The following is an 18,941-nucleotide window of genomic DNA, read 5'->3' on the forward strand; positions in this document are numbered from 1 at the left end:
GTAAGGATTGGGAATCTATATTTTTTAAGGCACAGTTGGGGAAATTCTCTTTCGAAGAATAGCTAATATTTCTGAGCAGTACGTTTTAAAATCTTTATGCCTAAAATCATATTTAAATTAATTGAATTACAGAAAGTTTTTCAGCAGACCAATGTACTGAAAGTTAAATTTGAGATTTTTTTTATACAGTACATCTTTTTATTAATTTTCTTTCATAAAATGATGTTTAAAGTATTGGTCTAGATTGCAGGTTGGCAAACATTTTTCTCTAAAGAGCCAGATAGTAAATATTTCAGGCTTTGCAGGCCACATACAATTTCTGGGACACATTCTTCTTTGTGCATGTGTGGGTGCCTGTGTGTATATTTTAACAACTCTTTAAAATGTAAAAACCATTTTTAGCTCCTGGGCCTTATAAAACCGGACACAGGCCAGAGAGAGTTTACTAACCTTTGATCTAGATTAAACTATGTATATTTGGTTTTTAAATTTTGTATTCTTTCTTCTTTCTTCTAAGCTGAGAGCCTCCAAGTTGCAGTGAAGGCCTCACAAATGGGCGATGCCTGTCAGTCATCCGGGGAAGGTTCTGGAGAATCTGCCTTGATGGATATGCACAGGGCCCCCGAAGAGCCAGGATCGTCTCCAGCTTGTAAGTGAAAGTTCAGGCCTCTGCAGTGAGCCTGAGCACAATCTCTGGAACATACAGTGGTCAGATGAAATGAAGGCAATGACTCTGTCCCTCTTTGGAGGAGACAATGTATTTTTTAAATTGGAGAAAATCTGAGAATCAGTATGCTAGCCTAACTTACATATGATAATGACACTGCTGTTCCGAGGACAAGGATTTCAAGAATAGTTGGTGGGTTGTGTTGGTCTCTTACCCAAGCCAGCTTTGTTACCTTCTCCAAACCTGACCCTGTCTCAGTTTTGATAAGATTTATGGAATACAATTTGGAATATGGTTGTGAAATAACTTTTAAACTTTGTTTTTTTTTTTTGAAAATGGATCCCTGCAGTTCACAGAAGAACAAGTCCTTAGACTTAATCTCTGAGGCATCCACTGAGCAAACGTAACCCAGAAAGCTAGAATCTAACACATTCCCACAGACACACGGTTTGGTGGTATGGTTAAGGGCAGAAGTGCCAAAAAATCCTTGATCTTTGTCACCGTATGCTTCAGTTCAGGTCAGGATTCATTCATTAAAGGCACTGTTTCAATATATTTTACATACAGAAAAATGTGTAGAGAATTAGGTGATTTCTCAGAGCCTAATGATGCTGTTATATGTGTGAGCGGAATTCCCTGTCATTCCCTACAGGTGTCTGAGTTAAGAGCTTATATAAAGAACGTATTTCTCATTGTATTTGGGTGATGAAAACCTTATTTCCACCAGGCCTCATTATGCACAAGACAAAATGTGCCCCCATTAATAGCTAGAGATTGTGGAGGATTAAATTGTCTCTGAATTTCTTTAACAACATCCCTGGGTTAATTAAAATACATGGAGGCAGTACCGTTTTAAAACTCTGGACTTTTTTTGAGATCAGCACTAATAATTATTTTGTCCTCTCAAATTTTGCTTGATCCAGTCCTGCATTTCTATTTTCAGAAAATGCACATATGTTTTTCATTTTGACACAGCCCAGATTCATCAGGGGAGTTGTACTGCCCTGGGTGATTTCCTTCTAAAAGAAGAAACTCATTATGCCATTGAGGGAGCTCCATCTAAAAATACATGGAGCGATCTTTTGCTCTCAGCCTCACCCTGGGGACAGCTGGGGAGGCTCCACGCAGCTCCCGCAGCTGCTCAGAGCACGAGGCTGCACCTTCCCTCCCTCGAGATCAGGCAACGAAGGTTTTCCCTGTCTGTACCCGTATCTCCCATGACTGGGGACAGGGCCCAGGGACACCCGTGGCATCTGTGAAAACCGTCGAGAGGCTGTTTACAGTGCCCTGATACCAGGATTCATGTAGGGAAGGGACAGGGGCAGGTTGGTAGGGTTCTGTACCCCCCTCGAAGACCTCTTTGTTTCTGGGCTGGATTGGAGCCTGGTGCTACAAGAATTGGATTCTCTTTATAAGGTTGGTGGGCGCAAAATACTATTCCTAAATGAGGACCTGTCACTGACTGGGTCAGTTCTTTGTTGAACTTTCAGGACTGGGTCCTTCTAAGTCAAGCCCATGATGATCTGAAGTCATAGACCAAGCAAGGCCTTCTATTTTTTAGTCCTCAATATACCTAATCAGATGGATGAATATAATCTACTCCTTAGAGAATTCTGGAGATCTGAAACTGAATAAGGAACAGAGGAACCTGCTTACTTGTCTCACCATCAGCTTCTTGCCCATTTGATGGTCCTTATTGCCATGCAGTAGGGAGGAGGGAGAGGGAGAGGGAAAGAATGGCTAATTCTTTGGTAATGCCTTGGGTATCTCTCTAAGAAGTAAGTATAATGCCCAGTAGTGAAACCATTTTTTGAGTGGCAGATAAATTTCTATAAAATGTCCCTTCACTATGAGTGAAAAGCATTTGACCGCCTTGGGCAAAATGAACTTAATTTTTAGCTGATATAATTTGAAGCAGTTTCCACTTAAACAAAAAATTCTTTGTAATAGAGGTAGCTTTTGGAGTCCTGGAGGACTTTCATTTAGAGAAGGAGAAAAAGTATTTCCTCTCTCAGTAATAAAGTTTCAAGATGGCACTGTGTGTCACAAAGTGAGTATTTCGCCAGGGCCCCGTTTGGACATGGTTCCAGTGTAAGTCTGTGTGTGTGAAAGTCTACTTTAAGTCAGTGTAAGGTGAGCATAGTGTAAGTTTTAACTGAGTTCACAGGGGCAAAGAAATAAAATCGCCCCAGCAGAGATTTAATGGATGGAGTGAAATCTGTGTTTCTTAAGAATATTTCTGGATTTAGAAATATTTCTGTTTCATAGGTTAAATATACAGTATTTACAGTTGTGAGTCTAGAGTATAAGCAAGTATTGTGAGAAAAAAAACACTTGGAAATTGTTTTTAAAAAGTTATTTGGAGACAGGGACAGGTTCCTATTTGTACGACTGTGAGCTCATGAAGTATTAGCCATCTTGACCCTGCTTAGAAAGATGTCTCCCTCCCATTGTTGGATTCCTCCTTGTAAACCTTGTTTATGGTCTGCTGCTCTTACATGGGCCACCAAGGAGCCTATCACCAAGCTGTCTCCTCAGACCTGGGTCGACCAGCCCCTGCTTTCGTTGTACTGTGCCAGTTTTCAATTTCCTTCTCTGTGGTGGCTTTTTCCTAGTAAGCACAAGTGAGATGTAGAACGCACCCTCTCGGTATCACCAACATCACATGAGCACCTCTCTGCAAGAACGAAAACTTAAGAGATGGGTGGTAATTGATGCCATTTGTCAGTTTGGTATCTCTTAGCATGTAAGCTCCCTGAGGGCAGGGACTCTGTGCTTTGCACTGTTTTGGCCCCTCGAATGAGGGTATGTAATGTGTGTGTTTTTGTGTTTCTTATTTTGAAACGCGCGTCAGCTGTGTACGCGAGAACCCCGTGCGCTGGCTGATGTTTGATGATGTCCTTTCTGTTTCTGTCTCACTGGTGTGCTTCCAGCACTAGTCACAGAAGGGACAGGAGGAAGAGGCTGTTGGGATGTGGACCCTGGCACCCAGGGTGTGGGAACCGGCTTGGCGGTCTCTGATGCAGGGGAGAAGGTATTGTGAACTGATTCGTTAGTAAATGGCACCCGTTACTTTGTGTAGTAGCATAACCTCAGGTCCTGGTCTGTCCGTGGCAGTGAGTGGTATGCAAGTGTTTTCCTCAATTGTTCTCAATTTCCACACTCTAACCTCTCTAACCTAAATTTTCTCAAAATGTTCTTGCTCGGCCTATATCATGCAGGTGTAAACAAAGAAACGATTTCAAAGTTATTAATTAAAAGGATTTAAAACTCGAATGTTTGTGTGTCTGCGCACTCTTCCTTCTGGTCTCGCTTCTGCTTTCCTCCCTGCAAAGCTCTAGCTTGTCACTAGCTCTACTTAGCGCTTGGCCACGAGGCGGTCGTGGCATCCGGTGGTGTCCCTAGGGCCACCAGGTGGCGCTCAAGTGGCAGAAATAACGTGGGTCCAATGACTTGGACCCCTGTTGCTGCTTTCACTTTCTTTTATCTTCCTCTCATTTCAGATTGTTTCCCTCTCCACCCACATGATCACCTACTTTTTTTGTGAGACTTTTAATCAACCTGACCAATTTTTGCTTGGGGCAAAGGGGTTCCAAATGCCTTTTTTTTTCTTTTTGACATAGTTTTACACGTAGGTTGTGACACTCATTGAAAAACTAAATGCAGGAAACTTACTCTTTACTTCCAATGAACCTGGGATGTCAGAAATTGGGAATAAGAATATGATTCTGGGAGGTGGCTAGTTGCCCTCCCTGGGGTTGTCTGGGGCTCAAGAGTTCATCTAAAATGAAATTAGGTGCATTACCAGATACCAGTATATGCTAATGTGGAAAAATGACATGCCTCATATAGTTATGCAATAATTTATATATTATGTATTTTTGTATATATTACATATGACTGAGACACCAGGTCCAAAGATTTTTAAAAATCCATAGCAGATATGGCTGTGATTTAGTATTTTTTTAAAAAAAAAACTTCATAGGCCAAAATGAAAACAGGAATGCAATATTTTATTCTGCTTACTCTGTAAGCTTTCTGACTTATTTCTTCTTAAAACGTTCCTACTTTTTTCCTCCTTTTCAGTGCGGACTTCACTTTTCAGTCTGTTGCTTCTAACTGCATTTGTTCTGGAGGAAGGGAGGGGGAGAAGGGAAGGGCTGGTTAGTCAGTAAGAGTTTTTTTTTCTTGAACGGAAATCGTGGTGGCTCCCACCGCTACGGGGTTTTTTCCTTCCATGATTCAGTCACAGGTAAGTGAAATGAGGTTGTGTAGGTCCCTCGTTGGGTGAACCTATCTGGAAGAATTTTAATAAGGCATTTGAGAAAATGAACTGACAAATAGGGTAGGATCACCTGAAATCAAACTTTAAAAAAAGTGTGTGATGGATATTTTGTAAATTAGCTTCTGTAATCAGGTAAGGTTAAAAAAATTTTTTTTTCTGAAAGAATTTTAAAAAGTGCTGCAGAAGGAAAAATACCTGGTGTGTCAATCACCAGCTGTAATTATGGCATGCACCACAAGGTGGCAGACCAGCTCCATGAAAAATAGGACCTTTAACATTTCTGTCTGGTACCAAACTTAGCCGTTCTTGGGAATAAGTAACTGCATATAGCATAATTCAACTCATTTCTGTGTTTCTAATTTGTATAGAGTATAAAAATTCTGTAGCGTAGGATTTTCCTATTACAAAGGTAAGGACTGTACAGCAGGGACAGAACCAGAAGAGCAGAGAGAGCTCTAGAACTCACTAGAGAATGGGGGTTCTTAGCCCAGTGTGGTTGGGAGGGGGGTGGTTCTGGGCACAGGTCTAAAGACTCTAAACTTCATGTCTTTTTCCATCCTTCATCCTTCCTGTCTTAGAGGTTCTGTTCAGTAAAGAAATCTTTTATGGGCAGTATGGGGAAGAGGGACAGGAAGAAAGGATCTGCTGTCTTGAGATCTCAAAGCTTCACCAGCCTGAACTCATCGAATTTAACAAGTCCGGAGTTACCTGAGAACATTACAACAGCTGACCATTTCTCGTGGCTTCAATTTAAAGCTGCCCAGATAAGAGCAAGCAACGTTCAGGGGACTGTAGGCTCTAGGAAGGCAGGGAATCTGGTGATCTCCCATAGCACGAGGAGTGGAGTACACTCCACGGGTGCACGATATTTATTTATAGAATGGAGTGTGAGCGTCCATTAGAAGCTGGGCATCATTGTTAAATTTGTAAATACAGCATTGAATACACATAAGAAGTCCTGCTACTCGTTGGCTTATATATCCTAGTGGAAGGAAGACAGGCAATAAATGAATAGACAAATGTTCAGTTCAGTTCTGGAAACTGGAAATCCTCACTGTCCACATGTGTCTCTAATGTCTGCATTAGGGAGACAAAGAATGAAACATAGACCCCACCATCCCCCAGGAGCAGATGGTCTCCAACCCCACTCAAGGCCTCTGCTGAGAGTGCTTTTCCTAAGGCAATCACAGATGCTTCCAGTGAACTCACAGTAGGATCTGGAGCAGGCCAGCTAAGTGCTGACCCTTGGGCCACCCCTGGGTCTGGGTTTCCTCTGCCAACCACTGGCCATTTTGGCCTTGTGAGTCTTAAACATGGAGACGGGGAGCTAGAACTCAGGCATGATGTTCTCGAGCTTCCAAATCTGGCCTCCAGGATGCAGGGAGCCAGACTGGCCTGGGGGCCAACTTCAGTCTGGGCACAGAGAGCTCAGTTGACGGTGTGGTTTCCACAAGGTAAATATTGTCACTTACTGAGAGAGTGCAGAGCTTCCTTACTGTCATCCGTTGTTGTTTTTAAAAGGGATGTTTGGGTGAAAAGTTGCCATGCATCTCAAATGCAGAGTTTGCACAGATGGGGCTCTCATCAAGTGGTTATTTAAATCTGTAGGCTTTGATTTCCGGCAAGAAAGAAGGTCACTATAGAAGAGTTTAGAGTGAGTGAAATGATTTACCTGAGGACGTACATTTTGGAACACTAAGTGCAGCTTTTCAGAAGAAGAGCAATTATTCATTTCCTTATTTTTTACGTATTTTAGGTGGAATACAGAAGCTTCCCGGTTTCTTCACAGTCAGAGGTGAGCTCTACACACCTGAAATATATTATCATCCTCTCTTTATTTTTGGATAATGAGCGCTTTTTCAAGAATGTGACACTTAGGATTTTCTCTTCCAGATTATACAAGCAATACAGAATTTAACCCAGCTCCTCTATAGCCTTCAGGTAACTGTGCTCCTCTCATCTTTGACCTTGGGGATGTTTCTCTTAAAGCAGTTCATTTTATTAGATGATTCCCAGACATCAAAAATTAGAACAGTTGAGAGGTGGTGAATGATCTTAAAAGAATGCCTAATTCCCAAAGTGTAACTCCCCCGGTTTCTCATGTAACTTCACCTGGTTTTGTAATCATGGGGCAACACTCCTACTTTTTATACCGTTCTTCTCTGAAACCATAAAACAATTCATATCTTTAAAAAATATGGATGACTATGATCTGGCTTGAAGTTTACAGTGAAACTCTTAGGTGAGTGTAGCATGACTTCACATTTTCTGGTGAAAACTTAAATTCGCACCTAAACTTCTTTCACTTTCTCCTGTGGACCTGGGCCTTTGCAGCAGTTAAATAATTCATGAGTTCCTTCATCCTTTTGTGTGTTCATCCACCCAACATTTATTGAGTGCTCTCTCTGTGCTGGGCACTGTGCTAAGGGCTGAGCATACAAAGGCAGATGGACCACAAAGCCTACCATCAAATGGCTCACTGTCTTTCACAGAGAGACAGGCATAAAAATTGTGCTTGCATTTAGGATTACAGGGTTGGATGATCCCTTAGTTCGTGCACAAGAGAGGCCAGATACATCCAATTGTTCAATATATGGATTAAAAGCCTTTTAATGTTAGTGTTAAATATAAATTAGTTGAAAATTTGAGGATGTAAGTAAATAAAATGGCTTGTGATTATACAGAGAGAATTACTATTGTCATGTTTGTATGGATCCCGCCGGTTTTTTTTTTTCCCCCAAGATTTTATTTATTTTAGAGAGAGCTTGAGTAGGGGGAGGGGCGAAAGGAGAGGGAGAGATTCTCAAGCAGACTCCACACCAAGCGCAGAGCCTGACGTGGGGCTCGATCACATGACCCTGAGATCAGGACCTGAGCTGAAATCAAGAGTTGGATGCTTAACCTCCTGAGCCACCCGGGTGCTCCTCCCTCCAGTTTTTTAGAATCATTTTCTATATACTCTACTATAAGATGTATCTTTCTATGTGTTCAGCTATTATTCTGTAGCACAATTTTTGGTGGCTGTATAATATTCAAGTCTGTGGAATTCTTCATAGCTACAGTTCTCTATTGAGTCTGTTAGATATTCTTGTACTCTAATCTCCTTAAATATATCTGAGTGTTTCCTTAGGATAAATGGCTAGAATTATTTTTTTTTAGGTTTTTAATAGATACTACCCAAATAATCAAACTGGTCAACATCCCTCTCTCCTCCTCAATTTGAAAATAGATCAAGGTATCTGATTACCTTAATTTTCATTTCTTTGGTTACTGTTGAAACTAAACTCCTCCCCACTGCCCCTGGTTTATTAGCCATTCATACTTCTTATCTTAGACCTGTTGAATATTAAAAGAAGATTAAAATTAAGTCTGACTTTAAGTTTTTGCCAGAAAACAATGTAGAGTCATGCTGCATTTGATGTTTTCTTATTTATACTTTGCATCAAGACTTCTTTCTTTTACGTCTTATTGATCATCTGCCTATTGCTCTAGTACCCCTATCTTAATAATTAAAGTTTTGGATTATATTTGAATATATGACAGTGATAGTCTCCTCTTAACTATATTTCTATACTTATCCATATATTCTTTCATCAGATATTTGAATCACTCTGACAAGTTTCTTACCCGTGTACCAGGACTGATAAATTAAAATTTCCTATTTATGAACAAAATTGGAGAGAATTGTCACTTTTGCAGTAATTAGTCCTTTTGTTGGAGAACATGCTGTTTGTCATCTCTTATTTTAGGATTAAAGGAAGATGTTTTTGTTTAACAGTTCTATTCTTTGGACTATGCCAGATAGAAAGCTAAAATTTGAAAGTAATGATATTATGGCTATTCTTCAATACTTACATCAATTTGATTTTCTTGCCTTTTACTTTGTCTTACTTCTGGAAATTGTGACAATAGCATCCTTGTGCAAGATCTAACGGAATACCTTTGGGGTCTGGCATTAAACATGCTGGCCTGGGATAGATGTTCTTAGAGTTGATTTATCATAGAAAAAACATTCCTTCTTTTACATTTTAACTGAGAAATGAATATAGTTTGAGCATAGTTCATTAACTTTTGGGAGATGAAAACATTGAGTATCCTAGCTTGTGTTGCCTGATGAAAACATTCACAGGTCATCTCTCTTCTTTTCAATGTTGAATGCCACACTTTGTGGATTCAGGGTTCAGAAAAGCTCACCTAAATGACCTAATTTTTGCACCACATTAGATTGAAGGGAGGTATCAAATTCTACAGTGGATTCTCTTAACCACGGCTTTTGAGGGGGTCTGAGGATGTGGGCTCTGGAAGATGTCTGTTCATGGGGTACTCATCTCTTTTGAAGCTGAATCTCTTATGCATGATTGAACTTTTTACATATGCATTTTCAAATCAGATGCAAATGAAATTTGATCCCTCAGTTAGGAGAGCAGAGTTAGAGATGAGGTATATGGGGAAGGTGGAAAGAAGACAAAAGTTGAGAGAGCAAATTGGGAATTTTCCTAAATTTGAAAAGCAAGTGCTGTTGTCTTTCCTAAATTTAAGTATCAGGTGTGTGAAAATGAATATCCAGTCTTCAGAGTCCACCTCTATGTGAGAGAAGAGAGTGGTCTCATCTCAAATGTTAGGTAGACATGAAGAATGCTACCTGGTGGCGCTTACTTAGCCTATTGTGAACTGTTCATGAGTGTTGTCTTTTCCCGTGGTAATTTTGATGTACAAAATGCTGGATTTTTGTTTGTTTTGCTATACTGATGCCCTTGAAATGTATTAGAATTAATAAATGTGCAGCCTACCATTTGCTCTAGCCAAGTCAGCAGAGTCCTGAACAGTTATTTATGTGCGAATTATTTCACATTTAAAGATAATTAGTGCCTATTTTCAATGATAATAATTGTTCTCTTTTTAATAACTTCTAAAAGACCTTAAATATTCATGTGAGTTTTGGAATTTTTGAAGTAAGTTTTCAAATTTAAAAACATGAATTTTATTTCGAAAGGCTCCAGCAAATACATTTTTTGAATCTTATTCCAAGACAAGTACCAATTTAAAATTTCCTTGAGTTCTTTAACCTTCAGAAGTATAGGGAACTGTTGATCTAACAAAGAACTACGAGTCAAATCCCCATGTTCCCGGCATCTGTTACATGGACAGTTTTGAAAATTCTTAGAAAAGAAAAATGTGAATTTATTCCTGGGAGAGTAATAATTTCTCATAACGAGTTAAAACACACATACATACCCAGTGTGTGGCCATTTTCAATTTGTCCCTTTTGTGCTTCTTTGTGCTTTAAATGGAAGCTTAGAAAATTAAAAGCTTCCAAGGGCATTCACAGAGATTTTTTTTTTCTTTCTTTCTTTTTTTTTTTTTTTGGTTTTGTGGAATCCTTCCAAATCTTGGCAATTATTTCCTGTGATGCTGCCAAACTTTTCATAGGCAGATACTGCAACTCCAAATGTTTTTTTAATCTGGTTGGTAATATCCTCTGGGCTTTAGAGTATCTATGTTCCCTTAATCATTCCAGCCTCCTGTTAGCAATCTATTAAACAAATGAATTTCAGCTTAAGACTTTATGTCTGACCTTCCTGCTATAATACAAAGAAATAACAGTAACGAGATAGCTTTACCACTTACGTAGCTCCTCAAGATTAAATTAACGGCTATCCTTGGGCATTACATTATAAAAAGGTTATTTACCAAAAGTCTCCAAGTGGTTGACTTTTATTTTTATGTTTTCATGTATGTAATATAGCTTAAGTAATTTCTGGTTTGGGACTCAAATAAAGGATACTACCAGGTTTATATAGAATCTTAAATTCTCATGAATTATTGAGTGGAGAGCCCTAGGAGAATGAGACATAGAACAGGAATGCAGTCTTGTGAATTTGCGTACTGAATTCTTATTCACAAGACTTGCTTCAATATTACCCAACAACCGGCAACAAAACCACATTTCCAAAAGTGGGGATGAGTATGGCTTTTGTGCCTTTTTTTTTCTTCTTCTTCTTTTGGATATTAATTCCCAAGCCATCCTGCTAGGAAATGTGGGATAAGCCTCTTGGCAATGCCAAGGTCAGCCTGGGGAGATAACTTAGAAAAGGGACAGAAATATTAAGAGGAAAGAATGGGGTCGTGCTTTTTGTGTTCAGAGGTCGCTGCAACCCAGAGCACAAACACACACGTGGAGGCCGTGACTGTTTGCCCCTGCCCTGCTCTCACAGGCCGCCTTGACCATCCAGGATAGCCACATCCGGGTCCACAGGCTGCTTCTCCCGCAGCAGGAGAGACTCTCCGCCGGCGCGTCCTTCCGAGGGAGCCCCTTCCAGGACCAGGAGAAGTTCCGCAACCTGGAGAAGCAGCGGGAGGGGCTGGCCGACATCCACAAGCTGCAATACCAGTTGCAGCAGGACCAGCGGCGCTGGCTCCGCCAGTGCGACCAGCAGCAGCGGGAACAGGAGGCCAGGGCCGGCCGGCTGCAGGAGCGGGAGGCCGAGTGCCAGTCACAGGAGGGGCTGCTGCTCAGGAACCGCGGGGAGCTGGACCAGCAGCTCCAGGAGTACCAGCAGAACCTGGAGCGGCTGAGGGAGGGCCAGCGCCTGGTGGAGAGGGAAAGGGAGAGGATGCGGGGCCAGCAGAGCCTGCTGTGTGGTTGGAAACACGGTCGGCAGAGTAGCCTTCCCGCAGCGTTTGCTCCAAGAAGCACAGAGGTACGGATCTTCCATGCTTGTGGAAGCCGAGTAGAAGGCAGCCTCTCAGAGATGGGTTTAGTCATGGTCACTCCGGGGACACTGACCAGATGCCTGTCCTTTTGCCGCTGTGTTAAGAGCCCCCAAGAGTTAATATGTGGGTAGCAGAAACTGGGAACCTATCGAGGCCACACGTATGCGTCTTGATTCGCAATAGGGAAATTTGGAAGACCTAGCTCCTGTTGGATGGAGGGCTCATTGTACTCTGTGGTGCTCTTACCCCAGGGGAGAAACACAGAAAGGAGTCCTCCAGTAAGGCAAAGTTTGTCCTGGAGCCCTGCTTGCTGGGAGCATGCTGCCTTTTCTGGACTTGAAGGACCCCTTTGCTTGATCTAGCCTTCAGAGTTTCGTATAGGTATACCTTTTAGCAGATCAATTAGCTTTTAATGTGAATCTATAGGTACTGAATTTAGCAAGTATAATACTAGTCTGTTAAGTAATACAGTTAATGTGTGTATACTAATTAGTGGCTGGGAGGGATATTAAAACCTTTCTGAAGATTGTGTTCGATTGGTACCCCTTCTACTCAGGTTCACCAGTTCCATTTTCCCCCCAGGAGTTTACTTTGCTGCACTCTGAGCACAGAAATGCTTTTTACTGATAGTGCATAAAGTCGTAAAACTTGATGATAAGAAAGGTCTGTGTTGCATCTGATTTTCCTTTCGACTTGGCTAAATTACATTTATAGCAAATACCTCATGCATATATTTTCAACATTTTTTTCAGCAAAAATAAAAATGCTGCTCTCAAAGTGGAAACACTTCAGTGGTAGAGGGCACGACTGCTAGGTTTTTTTGGGTTTTTTTGCTTTTGTTTTGTTTTTAAAGGTAGGCTAGACCCAGTGACTTGAAGTTTTGGAACTAGCTCAGTAAAAGGGGATGGGTATCAGACTCTTATTAAACATCTTCATTACTAAAACTATTAGAAAGACATACTTTATAAAACGTGTACAAATTATTGGAGAAATTATTGTATTTTTTTGTATTTTCTTACACAGGTAATGGAACTTAATCGATCTGAGAGTTTGTGTCATGAAAACTCATTCTTCGTTAATGAAGCTTTAGTACAAATGTCGCTTAACTCTTACAACAATTCGACTCTATCAGGTGTCCAGGATGCCACTTATCCCCAGAATATAGCTAATTCTGATTTGGTAAGGACTAGTGAAAATCAAGTAGAGCTCCAGTTGGACGTTTGTCAGCCCTTGGATGTCAACCATGAACTGTGGACAGCCGCTGGGTCCTGTCATCAGATACCCCCTCTCCACCCAAGCAGCAAGGATTCTTGTAAAAATGGTAATTAACACTTTAAACATCATCTGTATGGTTTCAACAAGAAGCTGTTTCTCTGAATGGTTGGCTCTTCTTCAGAGCAAATCAAAGTGAGTCCTAGAAGGGGAATGAATTGGTTTTGATGAGCTGGAGTTTGTGGCATAAACTTCTCTTTGGTGAAGTCTGGGGCCATCTTCTAGAAAAGTTGGAACATGGTTAGACAGCTGTGAGGGTGCCACCAAGATGTAAGAACCAGACAGGTTTTCAGATCTGTGGCTTACGTGATAAATACCAAGATGCTTCACTTGTAAGGGAAAGTCATTCGTCACTGTAGACTCTACCACATCCCGATATGTATACTCTTTGGTTCTCAGAAATAAAAGATAGAGACAGGGTTTGTGGTACGACTTTATTGTCTATCAGGGCAATTTCCTTTAATGTTAGCAAAATCTCTCCTGCTATTAAACATCCCAGAATGAAACCGTTAACATCATTTGTCATTGTTAAAAAAAAAAAAAGTGTTGTATCTTCCTAAGTACCACATAATAACACAATTTGCTAATCCCATTAAAGCATTTGCCAAGTATAAATGAAAGGCAGCTCGAGTTACCAATGCCACATGAATCCAAGTGATTTAAATCTATGTCTATTATAAATTGTTTTCTGTGGGATATGAAGTAGGGAATGAGAAGAACTTGAAACCTCTCTACCAAAAAACAGATGGCATGCAATAGAATAAACAAATGGCTGGCCACATGGATGTGAAATAAATCACTGACAGCAAAATCTTTCAGAAACATAAAACAAGCAATAGTATAGAGATCTTCAGAACTTGACGCAGATTTGTTGCCATGCTTCATGTATATTCTTCGTATGTCAGTTGGATGATTTTTCAGCAACAGAAAGTTTTGAGGGTACTCAGCTACTCCGAATCAGAGAGTAATAATTCTGACACTGCCTGAGAGTTGATATATTACTAATCTAAAAGATGTGAATTCTTTGTAGTGGATAATTCTTTGCATTACTTAGTCACTGCTGTAACATTCTTATTTCTTGTCAGCATCTGGGAGAGAATGAAGTCACTCCTCAAAGCATCATTTCAAATATTCCTTAAATTAAAAAAAAATGGAATGGTTCATTAAGATTTTTTTTAAAACAGGTAGAATTTAGAGAATGTAGCCCCTTTATTATCTTGCAACTTTAGTGCTATGGAGACCACATTGCAGAAGGCTTTTTCTAGGTAAATGTTGCTTTGCTGTGTTGATTCATTAAGTCGCTATTTATGGTGTTTTCTATGTTTTTGTCAGGGTGGTTTTGCATCCTGGCTTTGGTAGAATTCAAAAACTCAGTTTGAGTTAAACCACATTCAGCTTTTGTTTAAAAGGAGCATCTCTCTCTTTTTGTGTATCTCCCATCTTCTTCTGTTGACTTGTGCTTCTAAGTATAAAGCTTTTAAACATTTGGCAGCATACTTGCAGGAGATAGAAAATGTACTAAGGAAATAAACAATGATTATATCCAAAACCAGTCTCACCACATGTAAGGAATTAAAGCTAGTCAAGGGAAATGCTGAGAAAATGTACTTATGCTTCAGCTATTGTGTGTCCAGTGGAGGCCAAGGACACCAAGGACATTGGCAGAAGAGAAGAAAATTAACTTTGGCCTGAGTCTCTCAGGAACATCCTGGTGTGTGTAAGTAGGGATCAGATCAGAATGCAGTGTGTGCTGTTAGGCACTGGAGTTTTGCAACTGGTTAGAAAACCCTGTTTATATTTGTTTACTTGAAACAGAATAAGCAGTTTCTGGAGGAGAGAATAGAAGGAGATTAGGAGGTGATAGAGAAGTGGCATGAAAATTGGATATACGTTCTTAGGAGGGTGGCCGGGGCCAGATACAACTGTTCAAGCCATGCTGATGCTTTCACAGCTTTTAACATTGAAAGTAGCACAAAATAAGCTACTGCTGGTGGTCTTGGCCAGACTCCGCCCGTGCCCCCAACTCGTGCTGGCGGGGGAGGGGGGTGCCGCCCTGGCGGAAGGCGGCCCTGCGCATGCAGGCCGAGACAGTGGCGGTCCAGGTGCTGGAATTCAGGACCGTGCCGTGTCCACGCTCCCTGTCACAGTCCGCCGCTGCGTCTTTGGGCTAGCGGCCACTCAGCCACCACTCCTGAGGACCCGTGGCTCTCACAAATACTCAACCAAATTTGCCTCTGATGTTCTTGGCTGGTGTTTTTGGGAAATGTGCATTTAGCCATGTTGAGTGAATGCTGTGCTGAAGATTTTATCTGTAGGCCCTAAGGTTCAGCTGTGTGAGGACAACTCCTTCAAGAATGGTTCGTTTATTTGTCTGGTCCAGTGCTGTGGGCATAGGATCAGTGGACATGTGAATCTCTAGAATGCAGTGTGTGCTGTGAGGCACTAGACGGAAAAAAATTGTGTGTAAATTAGATTCTTGAATGTGTTTGGATGTCACGGAGGGTAGACTTTTCATTGGTTTGTTCAGTCCAACTTCACCAGCCATTTTTATTGTTCTCGGGTTGTAACTGGATTTTGCTTTACTCTACCACGGCCATCACCGCTGACAATTAGGGGACACCAAATTTCAAGCCCTGTGCTGTAGTTCTCCAGGGAGAAACGCATTCATGCAACAATCCACGGGGACAGCTCTGTTCTTCTCTCCATCTGAGTGGGGAAACTGAGGTATGGAGAGGTTCAGTGACTTGTCCAAGGTCCCACAGCTAGTCAGTGGTAGAGCCACAGACGGAGCCTAGGAGGACTGGCTCCGGAGCCCTCACTCTTCACCAGGACGCTGCATGTGGTTGATTTCTAGAAAGCTCTTTGGAATTGTACTTTCTGTAGAAGTTGGCATAGAAGTGAAATAAATGTTGCTTGATGCCCAGCAGGATGTTCACAATTAAGGGCCAGTTGTTATTATTGTTGTCATTGTTGTTTTCTTCCCCTTCCTGTCTTTTTTAGTATTACCATTTGGAAGATATTTCTCAATATTTGGGACTATGGTGGCCATTGCTCACATGGATACTGAGCATCTTCAGATAACCTAAATACCCTTTAGCTTCACTTTTTTTCCAATAGGCACATTTTCTTAAATGGGGTTTGTTTCTCTAATGTCCCCTAATAATCACGCCATGTTACTTGTAAATATTATTTAAAGTAGCACTTTAAAGAAGTCTACTCTCCACTTTTGGAAGTTGTTTCCTGAACACACGTCTTGGGTATTTGAGCATTAAATCCAAACTGGTGTTTGATTTTATTTTTAGTGGAAGAGGGGGTTGTTTTAAGAACGTAATCAATACTCCTCTGAGGGACACAGACTTCAAGAAGACTACAAGACTACCCAAAATGTGAAGTTCCTTACACTGTATAGTGCCTGTAGGACAATGACTATGTAACTGGACCCGTGAAATGCTCAGTTTAATTACTCTTCTTTATGGCAAAACAAATACTTTATTTTTGTGATTTTTTTCCCCCTCTTAGCTTTGGAATTCTAGGACTATTTATACAGTGCATCTATTAGTGTATATGCGACCTTTTCTTTAAACATCAGACAAAACGCTTTATGGTATGGAAATTAGTCTGAAATCTTCTTAGTCTCCCTTTTCAGCTATATTTTTGTCTGTACCTCAGTTTTTGAAGGTTGCCTAAAAAGTTCCTCTTCAGTGTAGTTAAAGCATTATGGTTTTGCCATACATATGATAAAATTTACAGGAAGAGCCAAGTTTTATGTGTTAATCATGTAGCTATTGGCAGAAGAATAATTTTATTAAATTTGGATTCCAAAAGAGTGTTGAGTGTTTCCCTTTAGTACATATTAGGATTTGGTGCCCATCAAAATATTGTCAAAATTCAAAGCATTGTATTCAGAATATTTCATCTTGGCAATTTTTTTTTTTAAATACAGACATCTGTGTTAAACTTTCATTGACATGTTTTTTACGTATGGAAAGAAAATAGAAAATTTCCCAATAAGAACCCATGCTATAGTTAGTATTTAAGTAACAGTTTTAAGGAAGTGACTATATGATAATTTCTAATGTTTTTAAAGTATTCCATAATTCAGAAATGGGCGTCTTATTTGTGTAATCTGTGTGGAAAGAAGTCTTGGCAAAGACCTCCGGCAATTTCTCACAAAAGTCAAACTGGCATTGGATACCATAAACTTCAAGGACAAAATATATTTGAAAAGAGGGATGTGTTAGTTTCCCGGGGCTGCCATAATACAGGACCACAGACTGGGAGGCTTACACAACAGAAAATTATTTCCTCACAGTTCTGGAAGCTGAAAGTCTGAGATCAAGGTATTGGCAGGGTTGGTTTTGCTGAGGGCCTCTCTCCTTGGTTTGTAGATGATTGTCTTCTCCCTGTGTCTTCTCACTGCCCCCCCCCTTCCCCTGCTTGTCTGTGTCCTAACATCCTCTTCTTACAAGGACACCATTCATATTGGTTTAGCGTCCATCCTGGTGACCGCACGTAATTACCTCTTTGAAGGCTTTATCTCCAAATACATCTCGAGGTAATGGGGGTTAGGAGTTGATTATATGAATTTGGCGGGGGAAAAAGTTTAGCCCTTAACACAGGATAAAATGATTATTTTTCTCATTGCAGTATTTTTAGGTATCATGAAAGCTTTAAATTTTTTTTAATATACTAAAGTTGAACTGTAATATAACTACATTGCGAGTCTTTTTTACTTGGTTAGGGAAGTGAGTTGAACTTGTAAAATTGTGATAAATAATCTATATCTGCTTATTGTTATGTTATCAATCCTGTATGTCAACACATAGAGCGTGGGGCAGAAAATATTGAGTCTGTAGATTCATTAGACCATATTTCCAAACCTACGCCCTAATGAAGGAGCTTTGGGAACTTTGAGCTCTCTCTGAATGGGAGGGATATTAGATGCCTTTATTTTGAGTTGTTTAAGTGAACTAAAAACTGAAGGGTTGAGAACATTCGTTATGACATCAACTTTTTGTCCAGATACATCTATTGGGAAGTTACTGGGCAACTCTTTTTCCTTTGGAATTTTGACTATCACTTTGGGAACATTTTTAAGGAAATCATGGTTATTACTTGCTCTCAGTAATCCACGTCATGGCAAGACTATAAAGAATTGGGCTCAGAGGCTTAATTTTAATCTATCTCACTGACAAGTATAGATGATTGACTTTTGCCTTTTGCAGATTTTGTACCAGGAAAGGGAAACATGCCATTTGCTTGTAGGGCCTGGTGAGCCCCCGGTGCTAACTGCCAGCTTCCTGATTGCACAGTTCTCTGGGGGCAGGTTGGCTGTGTGAGCCAACTGGGCCAGGGCCATCCCGCCTTAGTGCATAGAGCCCAGTACACAGCAGGAGAGTAAAACCAGCAGGTGGGTGGATTCAGAGGCAGGCAGCCAGCCATGTGGCTGCCTGTTCATTCCCACCCTGGGTTCCAATTTGGTTTCAACAAGCTGCTGAAGTGAGAGTCCATTCAGTATGAATGATTCCAGAGGTTAGGTCTGGCCTTGGGTCGTCCTTAGCTTAAAACAAGAAAAAATATATACACTCATGTAAATATATATGTAAATATACATATACGTATGTGGTCTATGAACTACATGTTTGGCTTTTCTAGTATCGTGTGGCTTTATTCTTTTTTTTTTTTTTAAGATTTTATTTATTTATTGGAGAGATACAGAGAGAGCTAGAGAGTACAAGTGGGGGAGAAGGAGAAGCAGGCTCCCCGCTGAGCAGGGAACCCGATGCGGGACTCGATCCCAGGACTCCAGGCTCATGACCTGAGCCAAAGACAGACGCTTAACTGACTGAGCCACCCGGGCACCCATCGTATGACTTTAATTTTAAAGTGATTAAGGGTTGGGTTTGAAAGAGAAGTTCTAACTGTTTGTGTACCAAACATACCTGAAAGATAAAGCATGTTCCTATCAGTCGCCTTGATTCATGAGACAGTGATCCAAAACTG

At 40.7% G+C, this 18,941-nt stretch overlaps 1 protein-coding gene across 9 annotated transcripts in view; it reads left to right on the forward strand.

Annotated features, from left to right (window-relative positions):
• Positions 1-18,941, forward strand: part of ARHGEF28 (Rho guanine nucleotide exchange factor 28) — a 321,591-nt gene that overhangs the window by 280,504 nt on the left and 22,146 nt on the right. For 7 of the 9 annotated variants that reach the window (XM_027606410.1, XM_027606413.2, XM_027606409.2 and 4 more), the window contains 6 exons: positions 518-649; positions 3,601-3,701; positions 6,709-6,747; positions 6,846-6,893; positions 11,168-11,653; positions 12,690-12,987. In XM_027606410.1, coding sequence (XP_027462211.1) covers positions 518-649; positions 3,601-3,701; positions 6,709-6,747; positions 6,846-6,893; positions 11,168-11,653; positions 12,690-12,987 — 1,104 coding nt within the window. Of the gene's footprint in view, positions 1-517; positions 650-3,600; positions 3,702-6,708; positions 6,748-6,845; positions 6,894-11,167; positions 11,654-12,689; positions 12,988-18,941 lie in introns of those variants that run through there. The other 2 variants (XM_027606414.2, XM_027606415.2) reach the window with 2 other exon arrangements.

Source organism: Zalophus californianus, chromosome 5 (assembly GCF_009762305.2).
Source record: "Zalophus californianus isolate mZalCal1 chromosome 5, mZalCal1.pri.v2, whole genome shotgun sequence".
In the NCBI taxonomy this organism is placed as follows: domain Eukaryota; kingdom Metazoa; phylum Chordata; class Mammalia; order Carnivora; family Otariidae; genus Zalophus; species Zalophus californianus.